At 36.9% G+C, this 21,537-nt stretch overlaps 1 protein-coding gene across 9 annotated transcripts in view; it reads left to right on the plus strand.

The window, feature by feature from the left end:
- Nucleotides 1-361: 361 nt before the first annotated feature.
- Nucleotides 362-21,537, plus strand: part of LOC129944464 (vacuole membrane protein 1-like) — a 33,896-nt gene continuing 12,720 nt past the window's right edge. Inside the window, exons 1-2 of one of the 9 annotated variants that reach the window (XM_056053895.1) lie at nucleotides 362-779; nucleotides 9,723-9,931. Coding sequence is in view for 1 of the 9 variants with exons in the window: in XM_056053901.1 (XP_055909876.1) it covers nucleotides 765-779 (15 nt within the window). In the remaining 8 variants the exon portion in view is untranslated. The remainder of the gene's footprint in view (nucleotides 780-9,722; nucleotides 9,932-21,537) is intronic. The other 8 variants (XM_056053896.1, XM_056053897.1, XM_056053898.1 and 5 more) reach the window with 8 other exon arrangements.

The following is a 21,537-nucleotide window of genomic DNA, read 5'->3' on the forward strand; positions in this document are numbered from 1 at the left end:
ATACTCTTATATTATTTTCTTCAATAAATATAGCAATAGCAAATGTTTGAACTTTCTACTTTTTCCAAAATGTTCTTCATTCTTTATTCAAAACATCTTCTTTATTCAAAAAATGAAACTTCTCATAAATGAAAAATAAAACAAAATAAATAAAAATAGTAATTTATGTCGTGACGACGACGCGGCCGTATAATCATGGCACCAGCCGCTCCCATTGTGTAACAGGGCTAAAGTACATCTTCAAATAATTCCGCAGAACTTGCTGAAATCTGAACTGGTCTTTTTCATTTTCACTTGTCAAAAAATTTCCTCCCCCGCTCCGCACTTTATCCAATTTGACACTGACAGCAACAAAACCAAACCAGCGACAAATCGAATTTTGCGGAAATCTTCAACGAAACGAAAACGAGTGGAAGAACCGTGGTCGAGGTGTGCAAAAGCAAAGACAAGCTAACGAAAATCCGGCAGCGCAGAATTCAACTTGGTTTCTTGCGTTTTCGCAGGTTTTTCTACTCATTTCTTAAAAACATTTTCTTCCATTGACTCCTATTTGTTAAACTTTAAACTCTTTCTTCTTCGCGTAACTTTAACTTTAACAAGTTTTGTTAAAATAGTTAATACCTACACCGAAACGGAGTGAGTGTTTAGTGGAAAAAAAGTGTTTTTCATTCCAATCAAACAAAGAACAAAAAAAAGTAAAAGGAAAAATCCATACCAACCCCGTGAGCCGCGGCTGGACACAAAAGGGCATACAAAAACAAGCAATGACGCAAGGATTGGTAAATAACTTAAAAAGACAGAAAAGCAAAAGAAAAAAAAAACTATTTTAAAACCCCTGCAAGAGGTGAACCCTAAAATTGATTGGACTTTGTTCTAGTTTTCTGATTGAATTACGTGTACAATTGGGACGATTGCAATTGTTTGATTGGTGCTTCCGCATCGTATGATGATTCTGTATTCATTGAGTTGCTATCGCTACACGCGTTTTTATCGTATTGATTTGTTTCTTTTTTTGTTTTGCTTTAAAGATTCCTTGGTCTCGTTTTACTACAAATAATTGCAAGAAAAATACCACCTCTCTGTTGTTTGGCATTGGAAGCAGTTTAGCCGTCAAAGTTTAATGATGACATACAGAAATAGCATAGTGTAGCCCCGTCTTCGGTCTTCGTTCGCTCACCACACTTCACTTCGAGTCGTGCGTCCTCCAAATAATAGTTGAACACGCTTATGAGCGACACATAAAACGTGATACTTAATAATTATTATCTTTTGTCTGTTGTTTGAGATTATTTCACACCCAAAAGAGGAGAAGAAGAAGAAGAGCCTGTTTTCTTAGCCTTTAGGCGATGTTCTTTTTTTTGCACGTTTATTTTAGGCCAAATTAATCTTACAAATAGAAGTTGATGATAAGGATTATGAATTGCTGTTTTTTTTTCTTGTTTCCTTCGATAAAAACCTGTGTATATTCTGTGCATATTATTAAATACCTACTCTACTTTATTTACCCACTTTAAGGTTGATTCAAATGTTCTGTGTTTTCTTTTTCTTAAGAATTATTGAGTAGTATTTGTCTCTACTGATGATAACTTTTATCTACAGTGTCTGGCAATTTTATTTGCTTTGGTTTTTAGCATTTCTATCAAAAAGAACCTGTTTTTTTGGGTTTTAATGCGGAAAGATTTTGTTGGTAGCGATGTTAAAAAATAATGATTGAAACATTATTTAAAGAAGCATTAAATAAGCCGCCTGTTGTAGCTGATCATTGATTTAAAAACTATTACACAGAATCAATGTTGGAAGCTGAGAGACAATGATTATCAGTTTTAAATAACATTTAAGTGTTTTCTCCCCTTTATTGTTAAATTATTGTTTCTATTTATATAGATGTTATTTGCAAGAGGCTACAAATATATTATATTTCCTTGTATTCACTCGATGGTGAAAATTCTAATAACATTTATCTCACTGAACATCTTAGTATATGTACACATACAGTGTTGGACAAAGAATTAGCACAAACAGTTTTATATTTTGAAATTCTAGGTAGTATCACCCTGTTATTTCTTTCAAATATCCCGTTACTTAGTTATTCTCTTATCTTTTCTAAACGCAAGCAATGTGCATCATTCAAATTACTGTGCTCATACAATTAGCACATGTTCTAAGAAATATTTTTAAATCAAAGTAAAACATTTTATTTGATGAAAATTGAAATCTTTAAGTGAAAAGTAAGTCGATTTGAGAGTTTTATTCCATAATTTAATAATATTTATTGGCTAGATGGGTCGAAAACAATCGTGTTCGGCAGAACTAAGAAAAACCATTATTCAAATGAAAAATAACTGTAAAACGATTCAGGAAATCGCTATGATATGGGACGATCAAGAAATTTGGTTTACAATGCAATAAAGTAAAATAAAATCCATCATACAACCAACCCTATTCAGAAAAAGCGCCCTCCTTAAAAGAAAACACCTGCTGATGATCGTATCATTGCTTCTTATGCCAAAAAAACCCATTTCTTACATTAAAAGAAATTCAAACCAGAGTGATGGAAGACCATGGCATATCTGTGAGTAGCAGAACTATACGCAGAAGGCTAAATGAAAAGGATTTGATTGGTCTCGAAGAAAAATATTAAAGCAAGACTTGAGTTTGCTCGAAGCTATGGAAAACTGTTTTATTTTGTGACGAGTCAAAACTCTATATCCTCGGATCAGATGGAAAGCGTCATGTTTGGCGACCATCAAAGCAAGAACTCAATCCTAGGTAAACAGTAAAAACTGTTAAGCACGGTGGTGGTTCCATTATGTTATGGGCATCATTTTCATGGTTCGGTGTGGGACCCATTGTAAAAATAGACCAGAGAATGGATCATCATTTGTATAAGAGCATACTTGAGAACCACGTGGAGCCGTTTGCTGATGATGATATGCCATTGACGTGAAAGTTTATGCATGATAACGATCCTAAGCATACTTCCCGACTAGTGAAGCAATGGATTAGTGATTAGCAAATAAATGTTCTTCACTGACCAGCGCAGAGTCCTGATCTGAATCCCATAGAGAATCTATGGAACGATGTGGAACATCAGATTGACCACAAATAACCGACAAATTTGGCAGATCTTTGGGAAACAATCAGAGAAGCCTAGAACAGCATTCCAATTGAAAGATGCCAGCGGTTAGTGGAGAGCATTCCTCGCCGTAATAAGGCAGAAAGGTTTCCCAACAGGATATTAAGGAACAAATTTATCTTCCGTTCTTTTTACGTTTTAAAAATTGACAACCTAAATCTTGTGCTAATTCTATGGCCACTCCTAATTAAACATGATCTCCTATTTTTGGAAAAATTTTAGTTTTATCGCTGTGAATTTCCAAATATATTTTTATTAGAAAATAATTTTTTGTTAATGAATTTAATTATGTAAATAAATGAACATTCCACAAAAAAGCATAATACCTTTTGTTACATATTTTTGAAGTCTTGTGTGCTAATTCTTTGTCCAACACTGTAGGTAATTTTGCTAATATTTTAATATGACGATGAAAGGTTTGAATGTTTATTTATTAGATTTTGAGAATAAGATTGTAACGATAAATAAACATACAGTAGACTTGCGGTAACGTCAACTATTAAAAACCGGCCGTATCGAAGTTGTTCATGTTGACCAAGGTGTAGTTCCTAAAATTTTCAAAATAAATTAGATCTTTGTTTCAACTAAAATGTATATGTTTTTTTTAATTCAAATGTAAATGTACATGAAAAAATGTAATTGTGTTGCAATTAATGAAAAAAATGCGTAATCCTTTACTGAATTTTCTTTTTTTTCTATTATTGCTGAAAACAGCCTTTTCGCGAAGTCGTTTAAGTACGCTGATGGCTGCTGTATTAACGCTTTCATATTCAACCAATTCCAAAGCCTTAATGAAAATGTCGATTGCTTTCCTAGGCTCTATTCTGGTATGTGCTGTTTCCAGAATACTTTTCTCGCTTTCACATTCGTCACTGACCAAAACCTCGTTCGTTTCGGTGTCATTTAGACATCAGCAACCGACAAAAATGATCTTTATAGAAGGGCACAAATCGAATCAAATGTTTTTCTGTACACCAGAGAAAATGTTCAAACCTCTGGATTAACTGCGTGAAAAAGTTCTAGTGTACGTTCCTCTTGAGAGTTGATTGGTGAACAAATTCTTCCACTCAAAACAGCTAGTGGAATATCGTCTTTTACTATTGTTTCTTTTTCAAGACGTTGCCAACCCGAATTTAAATAGCAAATAACGTCTCTTAACGTCAATTTTTGAATGCTCCAATAAAATCAGAGACTGCTCATGAAGTTCTCTCGGGTTAGTGGGGCATGTTTTGTTTGTTCACACATCCTGAAATATGGAAAGGTGCCTTGTCACTAAAGAAAACAAGGTGGTCCTGAGGCATGTTTTCGAGGAATAGCTGAAAGAAAAGTAGGCCTCCACGGCGAAGGCGCACTCTTGCTTTGTCCACTGCATTGTTGACACTGAACTAGTCATAGAGAAAACCTTAGATAACGTGTTTTCGAAAAAGCCATAAACCAACGCTCTACTATTAATTGCCTCCAAGTTGCGAAAGCATCAGATAAGGAAGTAACTACGCCCCACCCTGTAGTAGGTACTCATTTGTGGGCAGTTTGTCAACCAACATTTTTAATCTGCTTTCATTAAAAAGCCTATAAGGACACTATTTTTGTAAGTAGGGAAATTTCGTGTTAGAAAAAAGTCTTAAAAATGTTTTTTTTTTCCCAATTATGTTGAAAGACCCACCTTTGATCTCTATTTTGTTCAGCATATGAAACGCAATTCTCTGTATTAAATGTGGCTATTCTGAATTCTGAAAACACAAGCAACTGTGTGAAATTTTTACCTTTTAGTAGGCATGTTGAGACGACGACAAAAGTCTTGTATCGATACTTGCCCTTAAATGGATAGCAATCAATCTTTCCAAGGTCTTAAGAAGGAATGATGTTAGACTCATAGGTCGTAAATCTTTAGGATTGACTTGGGAGCATTTACCTGCTTTGGGTTTGAAAACAATTTTAACTTCTCTCCATGCCGAGGGAACATGGACCAGGTAAAGACAGCTGGTAAAAATTGTCTCAAGGATTGGTGCAATTATGTCAAAAGTCTTTTGTAACTCGGCTGGTATTATTCCATCTGGTCCTGCAGATTTAAATGGTTTGAAGCTGTTGAGAGCACATTGTAGCTTATCCCTAGTGAACAGACCTTGTGGATATGTTGTACTTGAACTTGAACGTATATAATTGTTGCAAGTTTCGGTAAGAGAACTACCAGAAAAGTGAGTGTCCAATAGTAAGTTTAGCGATTCATTACTTGAATTTGTACAGGAGCCGTCTGCATTTTTCAAGCAGCTTGGCATAGCTGGACTTGTTGAAAGAATTTTCCATAACCTAGAGGCTTCAGAAGTTTCTTGTATCGTGCCACAGAAGGATCGCCAAGAAGATCGTTTGGATTTCCTTAGTGCCTTCTTGTAGATTTTTAGGGATTCTTTGTAAGAGTCCCAGTGAGAGGCTAGTGCTTTGGCCCGGTTGAAAAGTTTCCTGCATTCTTTCCTGAGCTAATCGAGCTCTGAGGCCCACCATTGTGGTTTCCTCTTTCCTCTTATGTGTATTGGATAAGCAATTTCCAGCGATCTGTTCATAGCTGAGGTAAGGTCATTGACTTTGTTGTCAAGTTCGTTAGCGTTAGAGGAAGGACTAGATAGTCCAGGTTCTAGTAAACTCTGTAATGAGTTCCTGTATGAAGCCCAGTCAGTTTTCCGATAGTTTCGAAAAGTCAATGGACTCGGGTTATCATCCACATTTATATTGAACTGGATATATCTATGATCAGAGAGCAAGTGTTCTTTGGATACTTTCCAGTCCAAGATCATATGTTGTATAGTATCTGAGACAAGAGTTATGTCTACGACTTCTTGTCGAGTTTTAGTTATGAAGGTTGGTTTATTTCCAACATTATTTACTAAGAGGTTATTACCAAGAATATAATCAAAAAGAGACTCACATCTGTCGTTGATATTAGTGCTGCCCCATACAGTATGATGAGCGTTAGCATCGCTCCCAATAATTAGGCGGATCCTTTGCCTTTCCGCTTCAGCGACGCCTTTCTCCAGGGTTTTTCCAGGGAGAGGGCCAAGGTGGTCATGGCCAAGATACGCCGAAACTATCCAGAAACTTCCTTTGGTTGTTTCCAGCCTAGCTACGGTGGTATCTTTGTCACTGAAACGATGGAGTTAAAATACATTAATGCTACGTTTTACTAGTATACAAGATCTAGGTTCACCTTTATCTGACACACACCTAGTGTAGTACCCAGGAGTCCTGAGTCCTCGAACAACGGATCCACAATCCATGGCTCTTGGATCAGGACAATGTCTTCCCCGTTTTTTGCAAGACGGAGAACAAGTGAAGCCGAGGCCTTTATGGAGTGTTGGAGATTAATCTGTACTAACTGCAGCATTTTGACTACAATTAGGCAGATCAACCTCCACCACGGTTTCGTTCTGATCCTCTGAGTCTGAGGTTGAACCCAAGAGTTCGTCCTCGCTCAGAAGGATCATGTTAAGGTCGTCCTCAGTCTCCATTAAGGATGGACTGTCTACGACTTTTGTAGAGGGTGGAGTCGCGATTGGAGAGGGTATGGGTGCATCGTCACCCTCTGTTAGGAGAGAAGACAACGTCCCAGGTCCACCAACCGCTAGTTCACCTTCGGTTGTTTTTGGAGGTTGAGTTGCTTCCAACCTTTATGGAGCAGCGTGAATTCTCCATGGTCATCCTGCACAAACGGACGAATTTGGCAGGGATGCCAAAACTAGACATGGCTCTATACAGCTCGTCCCTGTAGATGCTGTCATATGCCGCCTTGAAATCGATGAAAAGATGGTTCGTGTCGATTTGGTGTTCTTGGGTTTTTTTTCAGGATCTGCCGTAATGTGAATATTTGATCAGCTGTGGTTCATTCTAAAAGCACACTGATAAGGACCTATCAGGTTGTTGACGATGGGCTTTAGCCATTCACATATTACGGAAGAAAAGATGTTATAGGCGATGTTAAGTAGACTCTTCTATAGTTGGTGCAGTTTAAAAGGTCTCCTTTTTCAGGATCGGGCAAACAATACTGAGGTTCCATTCATCGGGCATGCTTTCTTCCGATCATATCTTACAGACAAGTTGGTGCATGCTCATGACCAACTTATCTCCAGCTGCTTTAAAGAGCTCGGCATTCAAGCCATCCGCTCCAGTGGCTATATTAGAATTCAGCTTAGATAATGCAATGTTTACTTCGTCTAAGTTGGGAGAACGGGATTGTTGGCTTTCGTCGTCTATGTTGAATGGATCATCCTGTCTGACAGCATATCCTCAGCATTGACTGCGGTTCCACTATGATGTTTCCACTTTCGTCTTTGCAGCCTTGGGTTCTAGGTTTATGTACCTGTGAATTTCGTTTCACCTGTTCATAAAACTATCGAACTTCATTCCTGCTTTTAAACCTCTCAACATCTTCGACCGCACGCTTCTCATGCCCTCTCTTTTTCCTTCTGAGAAGTCGGCGTTCCTCTAGCCTCTTCTGCTCAAAGAGCTCATGAGCAGCTCTCGTCCTTTTATGCAGCGCCGCTTTGCGTGCCTCTTGTTTGGCTGCATTTGCCTGTCGACATTCCTCATCAAACCAGGGGTTCCTTGTTGGTGGCTGTTTGAAACCCAGCACATCAGAGGCGGCTTCTCTGATTGCATCTTGGCAATGTTGCCACTGGTTTTCGATACTTCGAGAGAGATTACTTGTAACTCGGTCTGAAAAGGACTTGGCGATCTCTGGCGATTGTAGCCGTTCGACGTTGTACCTTCTCCCAGCAGCTCCCTGTTTTGCCTTGGCTCTGGAAATCAGAAGTGCTACCTTGGCTACAACGAGGTAGTGGTCCGAGTCGATGTTAGCTCCTCGGAAAGTTCGTACATCCATGATGCTGGAAGCGTGTCTGGCGTCGATCGCAATATGGTCAATCTGGTTGACGGAAGATTGATCTGGAGAAGTCCAAGTACCTTTGTGAATGTTGAGGTGTGGAAAACGCGTACTGGCTACCATGACGTTTCGCCCCACAGCAAAATCTATGAGCCTGAATCCGTTGTCGTGCAGGCTATTCTTCCCGATTATTCCACCAAAGATGTCTTCTCTTCCTAAGCCCAGGACTATTTTAATATCGTAGCTAGGGCACTGCTCATATGTTTTGTCTAGGAGCTCGAAGAACATATCTTTGGTGATGTCGTCTTTCTCTTCTGTGGGGGCGTGCGCGCATATCATGAGGCGCTCATTGATGCACCTATAGCTCAAGACTTCTTGCACCTATAGCTCAAGACTTCATGCCTTCTGGCTCCAATGACGAAGCCGAATCCAAATAAGCGCTGTTGGTTTTCGTGGTAGCAGTCACTATAGTAAATATCGCAGTTTTTCATCCTCTTTCAGCGCGGTCCATCCCATTGTAGTTCCTGGATGGCGGTGATGTCTGCTTTATAGCGGTCTAGGGCCTGCGCTAATTTTTCGGCCGCACGTGATCTGTTAAGGGACCTAACATTGCACGTGCATATCCGAAGTTCGTTGTCCTTAATTCGTTTGCGTTGATTGTCAATAGTAAATCCGTTCGTATCAGAGGCTTTTTGGTGCCTCGCAAATATGAAAGCTTACGTAGCCAGGAAGTCACCCCGGCAGCACAACCCCCAACCTGGAGGGCCAGATCCTAAGTATAACTCCAAGGATGGGGAGCCCTGGGCTCTAAATAAGTCAAAGAAGCCCTATAAGGTGTTCACTAAGTAGTTCAACCTTACTGGAACTGTAGACGATACCGTTTATTCCATCTTGTGAATTCCTCCGCTGCCGTCTGGATAAGGACAGGTGCCTTAGTGGAAACACCTCTCCCCCCCCCTCTCTCGTTTGCTGCCCTATCCTCTTGAATGCACATGTCTACCATTTGAACATCACCACCACTAAATACTACCGGGTCAAAATCAATTGTGTTTAAGAATATAACTTTTTGACGTTCTTCTTGAAACATACCAACATTTTTTCGTACCCCAAACATTGGATTATATTATTGTGCATGCTGCATAGTTAGTTTTTCCATGTTTACTTGCTTTTTGTTTACAGCAGGTGGGCCATGAATTTTAAACAATTGTGTATGTAGTCATAATTGTACACAATATGTACTGTGCACACATAAAACTCTTCCCATTTTCTGACCAACTTAAGGTCATCGCTCTAAAATTCATTTACTTTCGCTTAAATAAATGAATGATGTGTTTTTTTTATTAAAATGTGTGACGTGTAAAGCTGATTCATGTGTTTTTGTATTAAAATGAAGCTGATCCATCATTCACCCGAACTATTTGCTCGACAATTCCTTGCAAATTAAATTTAGTTAATCATAACAATATCTCTATTCAAAAGAAAATTAATATACCTACTTCCAGTTCTTGTCCTTGAATCGATCCATAGAAAATTGCATTTTAATTTTCAAAAACCTGATTAATATCACCAATTCATGGCCCACTCTTTCAAATGTATGTATAGTTCTGTTTTAAATTAACACTCCAAAATATTGGCGACTGTAATTCAGCTTTCTTGCGTCTTGCTTTAATATTTGTGTTTTAATTTTTGAATATAATAACCAACCTTACATATTAGTTTCTTCTTTAATCAGTGTTTTAATTGTAACAAGTAGAAAAATTGAAAAAAATAACATAATAAGTGCAAATAATAAATAAAAGACAGTGATACAAAAACTACTAGTCCAACATTATATTGAAAGAGCCATACAACGAAAAACAATAACAACAAATTCTATACAAATCAACTAAATTAAACAACAAATTGCTTTGCCCCGATATAAAAAGGTAATTTAAATATTCCACAATGCTTTCGTATCCTATCCTCCCCTCGTTTTCAAGCGATTGGATTCATTCAAAATATGACCAAATGCCCAGTAAGCTAAATATTAAAAATATTAAATAAAAAAAAAGAATTTTCATAAAAAATATGTTTTTCTTGTTAATTTATTGTGGAGTTTGTCGACTCTTTTGAGCCATAAACTTGAAAAAAAAAACTTGGCACAATTTACTCATCTAAAAGAAATTAAATTTATTAACATGACTGAAATCTTAATTGAAAACACGACAGAATACAATCTTTTGAAAACGGGGGATTTTTGTATTTTAATCTAATTTTTTTTAATTTATAATATTTATTTATGTATTTGTTTGTGTGTGATGTAGTTCATGTGTTTTGTGATACTGATAAAATTCATTACTTACTCATTAAAATTTGCCCCAACCCCTTATCTAGTTTAATCATTTTTTTTCATCTACAGTTCTTAATCTAAAAGCTGTTAGCAATTTATGATTGTGAATGTATGAACATAATATGTTCCCATATCTGAAATTCAATACCATCATGAAGGACACGAAACTTTTAAAATAAGTAATTATGTACTCATGAATAGTTATCTAAAGTTATTTAACATCGATCGACTTCCAAAATTTACCCATGGCTATAGTAGTCATATGTATGTCTGTGCTAGCTGAATTTCAAAGCAAAAGTATCAATATTTGTTTATGACTAACTTTGTTCTTTTTAACGATTTTTCATTTTTGATAGTCATATCAACGTTAGGAATAATTTCAAACATCGTTCGTTCACTTGTCACAAAATGATGATTTCTCTACATGAATAGATAAGAATTTTATCGTTGATGAAGCTATTCATAATTGGGATTTATGCTACTCTGCTTTATAAAGCAATGCAAAATATATAAATACATACTTATACGGTACATATGTATGTACATACGTTTGGTTTACAATTAGAAAATTTAAATCATTTTAAAAGTGCCTAGCCTATCTCGCAGTTTAACATTTATAAATCGATTTAGACTTTGATCTGCAACCTACTTTGTGCTTTGATTGTATTGCCATTATTAAAAAGTATTAATTTTCTTATAAACACTAAAATAAATCATACTTATTTAGATCTCGATAATACTGTTGTTGGTTCAGACGTTGAAGGTATATACTTTTGTTCATCACTTCTTGATATCAGTTCATTGACCAAACATTAATTTTTAAATAGACAAATACATAATACGTACCTTTACACAATATGCTTGTTTTCTGTCTGAACGGTAGATGACTCTTGAACAAAAATTAAAAATTATTTAAAAATACGTTAGATAAGCTATTTTTGAGTGAGCTAGTTTTGTTTAATTAAAAAAATATAGACAACAAAAAAACAAACTAAATTATGTCTTCGTGTTGCTTATACGTATCTGATGGTGTGTTGAAGTCATACATTTTGTTGCCGGGTCTATGATATATTGTTCTTCGTAAGTTCTATAATAAGTTTTCAATGTTTGTTGATCTTATTTAAATAGTTTTCACTTGACAATTTATAGAATAGTACACTTTTATGAAACTATTGTTAAAAATTGTTGTTTCTCGTATTATTGAGTGGGACATAGGTTAGGTTAGGTTAACGTGGCTGAGGATTTAGAATCCACACACTTAGGCCAAGAGAAAGGCCCGTTGTGATACCACATGAATCTAGAGAATCACTTCCAACTAGTCGAACCATTTTGAGCTTTTTATAAAGCGAAGAAGATATTTGATATCCTTTTTAGCTAGTTCACTGGGATTATCAAAAGAGTAGTCTCCCAGATGAAGTTTGCGTCTTAGTGAAAGACCAGGGCAAGTGCAGAGAAGGTGAGAGATTGTTTTCCCTTCTTCTTCGTCCATACAGCTCCTACAGAAGTCATTTGAGGCTACACCAAGTCGTATTGCGTGTCTGCCTATAAGACAGTATCCAGTACGGACACCTATTAGGGAACTAATATGAAGTCTGCTTTGAGATAACAAGTCTTTAGAGCGCTTTAGGTCCAGTGAAGGCCATATGAGTTTTGTGGCTGCGCATGTTGGTAAATTGTGCCACCTAGAATTTGCTATCGCAAAAGCTGTTTCTTTTAGCATAAGTTTACATGTAGCTATCGGTATAACTATCTCCTCCCTTTCAGGTGAAATAGGCATGACAGTTCCATTTTTAGCGAGTTCATCGGCTCTACAATTACCTGTTATGTCTCTGTGGCCCGGCACCCAACTAAGGTGAATGTTAAATTGCTGCGCCATCTCCATAAAAGACGATCGACAATCGAGGGCCTTTAGAGATTTGGTTGAGACACCGTCAGGGGATTTGATAGCAGCCTGACTGTCAGAGAAGATGCGGATATCAGAAGTTGATATCACGTTTTCTCTTAGCCAGGAGAGAACCTCTTTGATCGCTAAAATTTCCGCTTGAAAGACGCTACAATGATTAGGGAGGCGGAATGAGATGCTTAGATTAAGCTTTTCTGAGTATACTCCACTACCAACTCCCTTATTTGTCTTGGATCCATCTGTATAAAAATGAATACTTTTGTTATCCAGGAGTTTTTTGTCTTCCCATTCATCTCTGGATGGAATGGATACCTGGAAGTTTTTTCCAAATAGGGGTTTAGGAATAGTGTAGGCTATGCACTTTGGTGTAGAACCAAAGAGGTTCAAAATGATGGAGTGCCCCACATTGTTGTTGGTCCATTGAGATGAGGCGTCGAGTCTTATCGCTGTACTCGCTGCCACTTGTTTACTGAAGATGTCGAGGGGTGTCAGATGGAGGAGAGTGTCTAACGCTGCTGAGGGTGTGGTTCTCAATGCCCCGCTTATGCACAGACATGCAGTGCGCTGAACTCTGCTGAGTATGTCGCAGTATGTGACTTTCTCCAGTGCAGTCCACCATACTGCAACCCCGTACATAAGTATTGGTCGGATGACCTATGTGTATGGCCAGTAGGTTATGCGAGGTTAAAAACCCCATTTGCTTCCTATAGCTTTCTTGCAAAGAAAAAGAGCTACTGTAGCTTTTTTAACTCTTTCCTGTATATTGGATTTCCAACTTAATTTTTTGTCCAATATCAGACCAAGGTATTTGCCTTCATTGGTAAAAATTAGTTGTATACCTTTTATTGAAGGTACAATTACTGGGATCTTGTATTTCCGTGTGAAAAGGACGAGGTCTGTTTTTTGAGGATTAATACTAAGTCCGCAGTGATCAGCCCATCTAGTGAGCATATTGAGTGCATTTTGGAGGAGGTGTCTCAGTGTATTAGGATGTTCCCCTGTGACAGCGATAGCAACATCATCGGCATACGCAACCACTCTGTAGCCATCCCTCTCAAGGGATATTAGTAGTTGGTTAACCACTATGTTCCACAGGAGAGGGGACAGAACACCACCTTGCGGAGTGCCTCTACTGACAGACCTTTTTGTGCAAAAATCTCCCAAACTAGAGTTGATGATCCTGCTTTTTAGCATTAGATTAATCAACTCACAGATTGAGTATTCGACGTTTAAGGTCGTCATAGCAGAAGTGATAGCCCTTAATATCCAAGAAGGCCACCATAGTGTATTCCTTTTTCTCTAGGGAGTATTCGATAGTTCTTACCAGAGTGTGCAAGGCTGTTTCTACCGATTTCCCTTTGCAGTAAGCATGCTGAGACATTGATAGTCTCTTCTCAATGTTGTTAAGTATATGGATATCCATTCATCTTTCCAGAGTTTTGAAAATGAAAGATGATAGGCTAATAGGTCTTAGGTCCTTAGGGTTGACATGCGAGCATTTGCCCGCCTTGGGAATGAAAACTACCTTTACATATCTCCATCGCTGAGGTATATAGACCAGATTTATACAACTTTTAAAGATCATCTCAATGATGGGCGAAGTTATATCAATGGTATATTGTAGCTCAGCTGGTATGATTTGATCTGGACCTGGAGATTTGTAAGGTTTGAAACTATTCAGAGCCCATGTCAATTCTTCTTTTGTAACCAGACCTTGAGGAAAAATTAAGTTAATACCCGACCCAGAACTGTATGTTGTATTAACGGATGGTGAATGGGACATACAGATATGGACATTGAAATAGAAACATTAAACAGAGTTTTAAAAATTCAATTTTGTATTGACTAAAAAAGATTTTTTTTTCAAGTTTGGTCTTCATTTTTATTATGTTTTTTCTTTAAATCTAAATAGCCATTATTTATAGTAAAATTATAACTTAAAATAAAATAACTTTAAATAAAAAAGGGAACGAACATGGTGGACCATTATTAATTAAATGCAAAGGTATTAAAATTTAAAAATTATCATAATGGAAGCGGGTCAAAAGTGCGCACTTTTTTACATTGTCAAAACGATTTTTATTTTTTAACCTTCTTTACAGCATTTTGAAATACAGAATTTTGATATACAGAAGTTTTACATACAGAATTTCGAGATACGGCATTTTGATCATGCAGTATTTTGTACATACAATATTTTGAAATACAGTATTTTGAGATACAGTATTTTAAATACAGTATTTTGATCCATAGAGTATTTCGACCCCAACCCTAATATAATATCTGGTAGCCTGGCCCTTAGCTTTAATTACAGTGTGACATCTGTTGGACATTGAGTCAAATAATCGGCGGCATCTGTCAATTGAAATATATCACTCCTGTTGAACCATCCTCCACAAGTCGGCTTTATTTTTTGTTGCATGTTTCCCAACCGCGCATTTTTAATCTCCCCCAGCATGTTCTATGGGATTTAAGTCTGACGATTGGGATGGGCACTCCCAAAACACAGATTTTTTGGTCTTTAAAATACTTTTGAGTGAATTTGGATGGGATCTTAGGTTCGTTGCCCTGCTGTATAACACATTTGAGAGGAATGTTCTCGTCCGAATAAGGCAGCATCGACGGATATGATACTCACCTTCATATTTTTAACCATTTTACTCTGAATCAAATACGAGGGTCGTTTGAAAAGTCCGTGCAAAGTCAGACAGATGGCACTACTGGTGCATATCGAGGTTATTAACAGTTAGTAGGATGTCTTGAAAGATTACAAACCAAGTTTTAGCCAGGTCGGTGGTCGGCCTATTGGTTTGTGTTTGACATTCGTTTGAATTGAGGAAGTCAAACAAATTGGAAGTCAAAAAAATGAAAATTAAAATATGAAAGCCAAAACTCCTCAGGAGACCTAACAGAAGTTTGATAAGCATTATGGTGACTGCGCACCTTCTAGTAGAACAGTTTACAAGTGTCTTCAAAATTTTCCATATGAGCACAACAGACGCTGAACGTTCTGGACGTATCGGCTGGGAAGGTTATGGCGACTGTCTTTTGGGATTCGGAAGGAATAATCTTCATCGACTATCTGGAAAAGGTTAAAACCATTACAGGTGAATTCATTGCTATTGGACCGTTTGAAAACTGAGATGAAAGAGAAACGTCCACGACTGGCCCACAAAAAAGTTCTTTGCCATCACGACAACGCACAAGCTCATACCTCAGCAGTTGCGACCGCAAAACTATTGGAATTAGGATTCCAAATCGATCCACATCCCCCCTATTCTCTACACTTGGCTTCGTCGGACTATTATTTGTTCCCCAATATGAAGAAATGGCTGGCAAAAACCAATGACCACTTTACAGACTTTTACAAATCCTATTATTCGGAAGGGAGCAGCGTTGGACGAAGTGTATAAGCCTGAAAGGAGACTACGTTGAAAAATAAAAAAGGTTTATCCAAAAAAAATTAAACAGTTTTTGTTTTCGCACGGACTTTTCAAACGACCCTCGTATATTTGGCCAACGACATACCAAGAAATTTAAAACCAAAGTATGATACTGCCTCCACCATTCTTTCCCGTTTTCTGGATGTATTTGGGATTTTGTTCTCTCAAAGGAAGTCATCTAACGGTTAGTCTGTCATCACTTCCGAACAAATTTATCTTTGTTTCGTCCATCCACAAAACATTCCTTCACATTTGCCTCCTTTAGGTCAACTCCCATCAAAATGATCGTGGGCGTTTAAACTGCGTTGTTATATATTTTTGTTTCCTTGAAAAGGGCACCATTCTTGCGATCCTTAAGAGCAAGTTAGCTTCAACAAGTCTTCTACGAACAATTCTGGAAGATATTGGAAGCTGTAGTTGGTTTAACAAACTTACAAAAGACTTGTAAGGATCTTTTTTTTTTGAGGCGCAAATGAAATTTCAGTCTTCTCTTGGGGTTGTTTTGCTTGGTTTTCCCAGCTGTTTCTTGGCTCTCAGTGGCGGTCAAATTGCTGTTGCAATCAACTATTTCTCTCAAAGATTTTCCTTCACTTCGTAAAACTAAAATGACAACTTTCTCTTCTAAGGAAAAATGCTTACCGCGACCCATGTTTTCCTTAGAATTAATTTTAACATTATTCAAATAATTTGAGTTTATTTCCTAAAATAAATTTATTATTTTATAAAAGTAAAAAAATATTAAAAACTAATATATTTGTAATATTTAAATATTAAGGTCTGTGCTCCAATTCCAATGTGTTTCTATTTGAATGTCCACTAAAAACACAGTCTTACCGAAGACACGGTTTTTTTCCAAACAATCAACAAGCAAACAAAAAATAAAACTCATGTTAATTTGCATAAGAGAGTCTTACTATTTTGTTTATAACTGTTAAAACTATTTAGTGTAGATATAGATTGCAGTTTAGCCATTGTTGAAAAAAGCTGACTATTTGATATACAGTTGTGTTCATAAAAATAGCAGTGCTTTTGATTTTATAATTGAAAAGTGTTAAAAATTCAATTTTTTATTTTACTATATAAAGCTTTAAGTATTTGTAACATACTAGCATATACAAAATTAATTAATATTAGCTCAAAAATAAACAATGGGACTGTCAAGACACTGCACCGAAGAAATTCGAAAACTTATTAGAAAACTGCGTTTGGAGGGAAAAACCTACCAAAATATTCAAGATAGCCAAGGCTTCTCACCAAAAATGGTCAGTGACGCCTTAAAATGGCAAAATAAACGGAAAACGCTAGGCCCAAAAAGGATGACTTCTGAAAGAACTGACAAAAAAAATATTCAGTTAGCAAAACAGAACCCTTTCATAGGCTCTAGGAAAATAAGAAATGGACTTTAACTGTCTGTTAACCCGTGAAACGGTATGTGACCAAGAGAATGGAGTTTGTTAAAGCGCATAGAGATTGGGCAAAAGAGAAATGGAGGAATGTTCTGTGGAGCGACGACAGCAAAGTCGTTCTTTTTGAATCCAAAGGTCGTGGAGAATATGTGAGAAGACCCCAAAATGCAGCAAACGATCCACGGTACACTATAAAAACAGTGAAGTATGGTTTAGTAAAAATTATGATATGGGCTTGCTTTTAATATTACGGGGTCGGGCCTATTTATCTTATCGGGGGTATAAGGGATGCAACTGACTATGTGAAAATGCTCGAGGAGGTTATGTTAGCCTATGCTGAAGCCGAAATGCCGTTGGTTTGGGTATACCAACAAGACTATGACCCTAAGCATACGTCAAAAAATGCAAAATCATGGTTTGCGCAGAAGAAATTATCCGTTATGAAGTGGCCCGCTCAATCACCGACCCTAACCAAATCGAAAATTTGTGGGAGGATGGTAAGAACGCAGTTCATAAAGCAAAACCCAAGAATTCGAAAGAATTGCGTGATTCGTAGAACGCAATACCAATCGAGAGGTGTCAGGTTTTAGTGGACTCGATGCCACGTTGATGCGAAGCATCATTAAAAACAATGGTTACGCAACAAAGCACTAATTGTAAGCTAACATTATTGGTATACTTTCATATAACTTATTACAGTTTTTCTTGCTTCTTACGTAAAAGATCCAGTACTTTGTCATCACTGCTATTTTTGTGAAGAGCCATATATTTTAAACAAGGCTAACGGTGAAAAATCGATAATACTTATTTTCTGTTATTATGAATAAAATATTTTAGTTTGTTATTAGAAGTTTAATGAAATATATTATAACGTTGATATTGAAAGCCTTTTTGTTTTATTTGGAGAGCACTGCTCTTTTTATGAACACAACTGTACAAATTAATTAACTCCAGAATTCTTGAATATTAGTAAATGGAAATATGAAAATTGTTATTGAGTAAGTAAGTAATTCATTTATTTATAAATATATTAATACAGTTTGAATAAACATAACGAATTTTATAAAGCTTTGGCATAGCCCTCAGCTCAGTTGGCAAAGTATATACAGCGATTTTAGTTTATATAATAAAATTTAAATGAATTGATTTAAATAAATTCAGTAATTAAAAGATTTCTGTACTTATAAATTGAATTTAAAACCATTTAATAATTCTATTGTTTCTTGCATTGTACAACTTTTTTTCTGGAAAAATCCTAGTCTTTGGTGCTTATGCTTATAAAATGGAAGCAGTCTTCTTTTGCTTTCATGATGCATAGAGTACAGAATTGCTGGAAATTGCCGTTGTATGGACTGCTATTTAAGGTTAGGAGCTCACATCTGGATTTGAATATTAACGATATTTCTTTATAGCTGAAAGTTTTTAAAATAATTATTGCTTAAAGGGTTATGATTTAGTTGTGAGAAAATTATTGTGCTCTCAGATTGCTCAGCCTCTGCTACTAATTTTTCTCGAACGAAGTCTTCGTGTTTTTGAATTTTCTAGTAAAGCTGCTTTTTACTTGAGCCAAGTTATTCAAATCAAATTGGATAACTTCTCCACAGCTTTCGCCAATATTTTGCCATTTTGCAACCCACCAGTCCTTATTCCGCTTTTCATAAAGGAGCATTTTCTTTGTCAAACGTGAAACGAGCATCTGAATTTGTAGAAACTTTATAGATGTAGTCGGCCTGCATCTTAAGGGTGTTGGTTAACAGTTTTGCAACCCCCGTTTATAAAAAAAAATCCGTAGTTAGGTGTTCCACATTGTATTATGGGTACAACTGTCGAAAGAAACTTTGATCTTCAAAATTGATTTATAATAGATATTAATCAATCAATTTTTTTTAGCCCAAGTCAACTTTATGCAGAAAATTGTCATAAATGACGGATTAAAATAATTTAACAAATTTATTTCTTTTAATTACGGCTTAGTGCTATTCTTTTTCTCAAATATTGCCATTAGTTCTAAAAAAGCTGATTTGTTATCTGTTTTAACTATAGCACATGCAAAAGCTATTAGTAAGTATCAGCTAAGATCTGCCATAGACAGACAAAAGTGAATACCCAAGTTTTTATTTAATAGAGGGCATGTACTCATTAAATTAAAATTGGGTTATTATAAAAAAAATAGTTAAGGCTCGTGCGTTTGAAATTGAATTAACAAGCATCGAATAATTTTTGTTGGTTTTTCCATAATGCATTTTCTCCAAAGAAATGTATGGAGAATGTGGGACATTATAATTATTTTACATGACATTTAAACATATTTTTATTTTAAATAAGCCAGGGTTATAATTAAAGGCATTAAACAGCAAATTAATATTAAAAAACAAAAAACAACTCTATAATTAAACACCTCACACACAATCTGACACTTAATATTAAGTAGTAAGTTGCGTAACCTTTCGATTTAATCACTGTCTCAAAGCTTTGAGGTATTGACGAGACTAGTAAACAAAAAAATCGGGTTGCGTAACAGCTCTATTAGAACCAGGGCCTAGTGACTTACAACTCTCAACCATTTCTATGTGCTAGTACTGTTGTCAAGGATGGAGGGGATCTGCAGTTTTAAGCCGAATCCGAACGGCTAATTTGAGAAAGCACTTTTCATGACAAGAATTACTCTTGGAGAACTTGTCAATTCCTCGCAAGAAGCAGTACCAGTGAAACAAAAACTTTTGATGGCATAGGCAGGGATCAAACCCAAGACCTTTGGCACGACAGTCCGACTCACTAGTGTTTAACATAATTCAGGGCTTATTTTTGCCATTCCTCCTGAAGGCCCGTCTTAAGGTTCTTAATGTTTCTAAAGGTCTTTAACAACAACCACGACCTTGCTGTACAAGATGAGTGCTTTGTGATTTAGATATCGTGGTAGAAGATGAAATTGTCTTGTGTTCGGAGTTAACTGACAGTGCTTGTTTCAAAATATTAATGTAAGAAATTTAATACGATTTACCCTCCACAAAATGTTAGCTCCGATCACCTAATAAATTAAACAACCAAGTAACCCTCACAAACTTTAGTCTTTCATTTGTATATTTTCACATTTTTATACACGGAAGCACCGCCATTTCGGTCATTACTTCGGCGATGATGCTTCTTCTTCTGGCCGTTTCGTTTCTGCCTTCTTTACTCGTTAGGTTAGGTTGGGTTAGGTTATAGTGGCTGTCCAAGATGGAAACGGACACACTTAGGCCAGTTTAATGGCCCATTGTGATACCGCACATGAATCTTGAGGCTTCCTAATAAGCTCAATGGAACCACCTTAAGTCCCTTACGAAACGTGAGAGGCTGATTATACCGATATGATTTAGATCGTTTGGATTGTTTAAGAAGAATTCTCCTAGGTACCTCTTCCGTTTTCGAGCTAGAGCAGGGCATGTGCAGAGAAGATGAAGAACCGTTTCTTCCTCTTCCTCGTCCATACAGCTTCTGAAAAAGTCATTTGAGAATACGCCTAGTCTCGTGGCGTGCTTTTCTATTAGACAGTGTCCGGTTATGACACCTATTATAGAGCTTATATGCGATCGGCTTAGAGAAAGCAATCACCTTGACCGTTTTAAATCCAATGTTGGCCAGGTGTTTTTTGTGACGTGGTGATGTTGTTCCACCTGGTGCCTGCCCTCCTCAAAGCGTCTTGCATTAGCAGCAGTTAACAAGTAGCGATTGGTATGCCAGTACTTGCCAAACGTGGTAGGATGGGCTGTAATGTACCGTTCCTGGCGAGTTCATATGCCTTACAGTTACCTGGAATGTCTCTATGGCCCGACACCCAGCAAAGGTGAATATTAAACTGTTGCGCCGTCTCCATTAGAGATGATCGACAGTTATGGACTGTTATAGAGTTTGTAGAGACAGAGTCCAGAGATTTGATAGCGGCCTGGCTCCACCATCTGTGTAAAAATGGATTGACTCATCCTCCAAGAATGTCCTATCCTCCCAAAAAGATCTGGGATACCTTAGAATTACGGAGTGACCAATGTTGTTGTTAGTCCACTGCGACGAAGCTTTCAGGCTAAGCAGAGCTTGCAGCTATTTGTTTACTAAATATGTCAAGAGGTGTAAGGTAGATCAAGGTGTCCAGTGCCGCAGACAGGATCATGCGAAGCGGTCCGCTTATACATAGGCAAGCTTTACTCGTGGACTCTTTCAATTTTTTTTAGAGATTTCGAAGATAAGAAGGGAATTTAAGTTGATTAGCCTGCTTCTTTAATTTTACTTTTCTGCTTATATTATGAATCTTATTTTGGTTTTTAAATTGAGAAATTATGCTTTCAACTATGGAAAGGCTCTAATGCACAATTCTGCTATTTCTCGTACTGATTTACCACCATGGCTATGAAACAAACCGAATTTTGGAATTTTCAAAGACGTCTGTTTTCGTTTTAGTGTCATTTCGTCATAG

This window comes from Eupeodes corollae, chromosome 2 (assembly GCF_945859685.1).
Source record: "Eupeodes corollae chromosome 2, idEupCoro1.1, whole genome shotgun sequence".
In the NCBI taxonomy this organism is placed as follows: domain Eukaryota; kingdom Metazoa; phylum Arthropoda; class Insecta; order Diptera; family Syrphidae; genus Eupeodes; species Eupeodes corollae.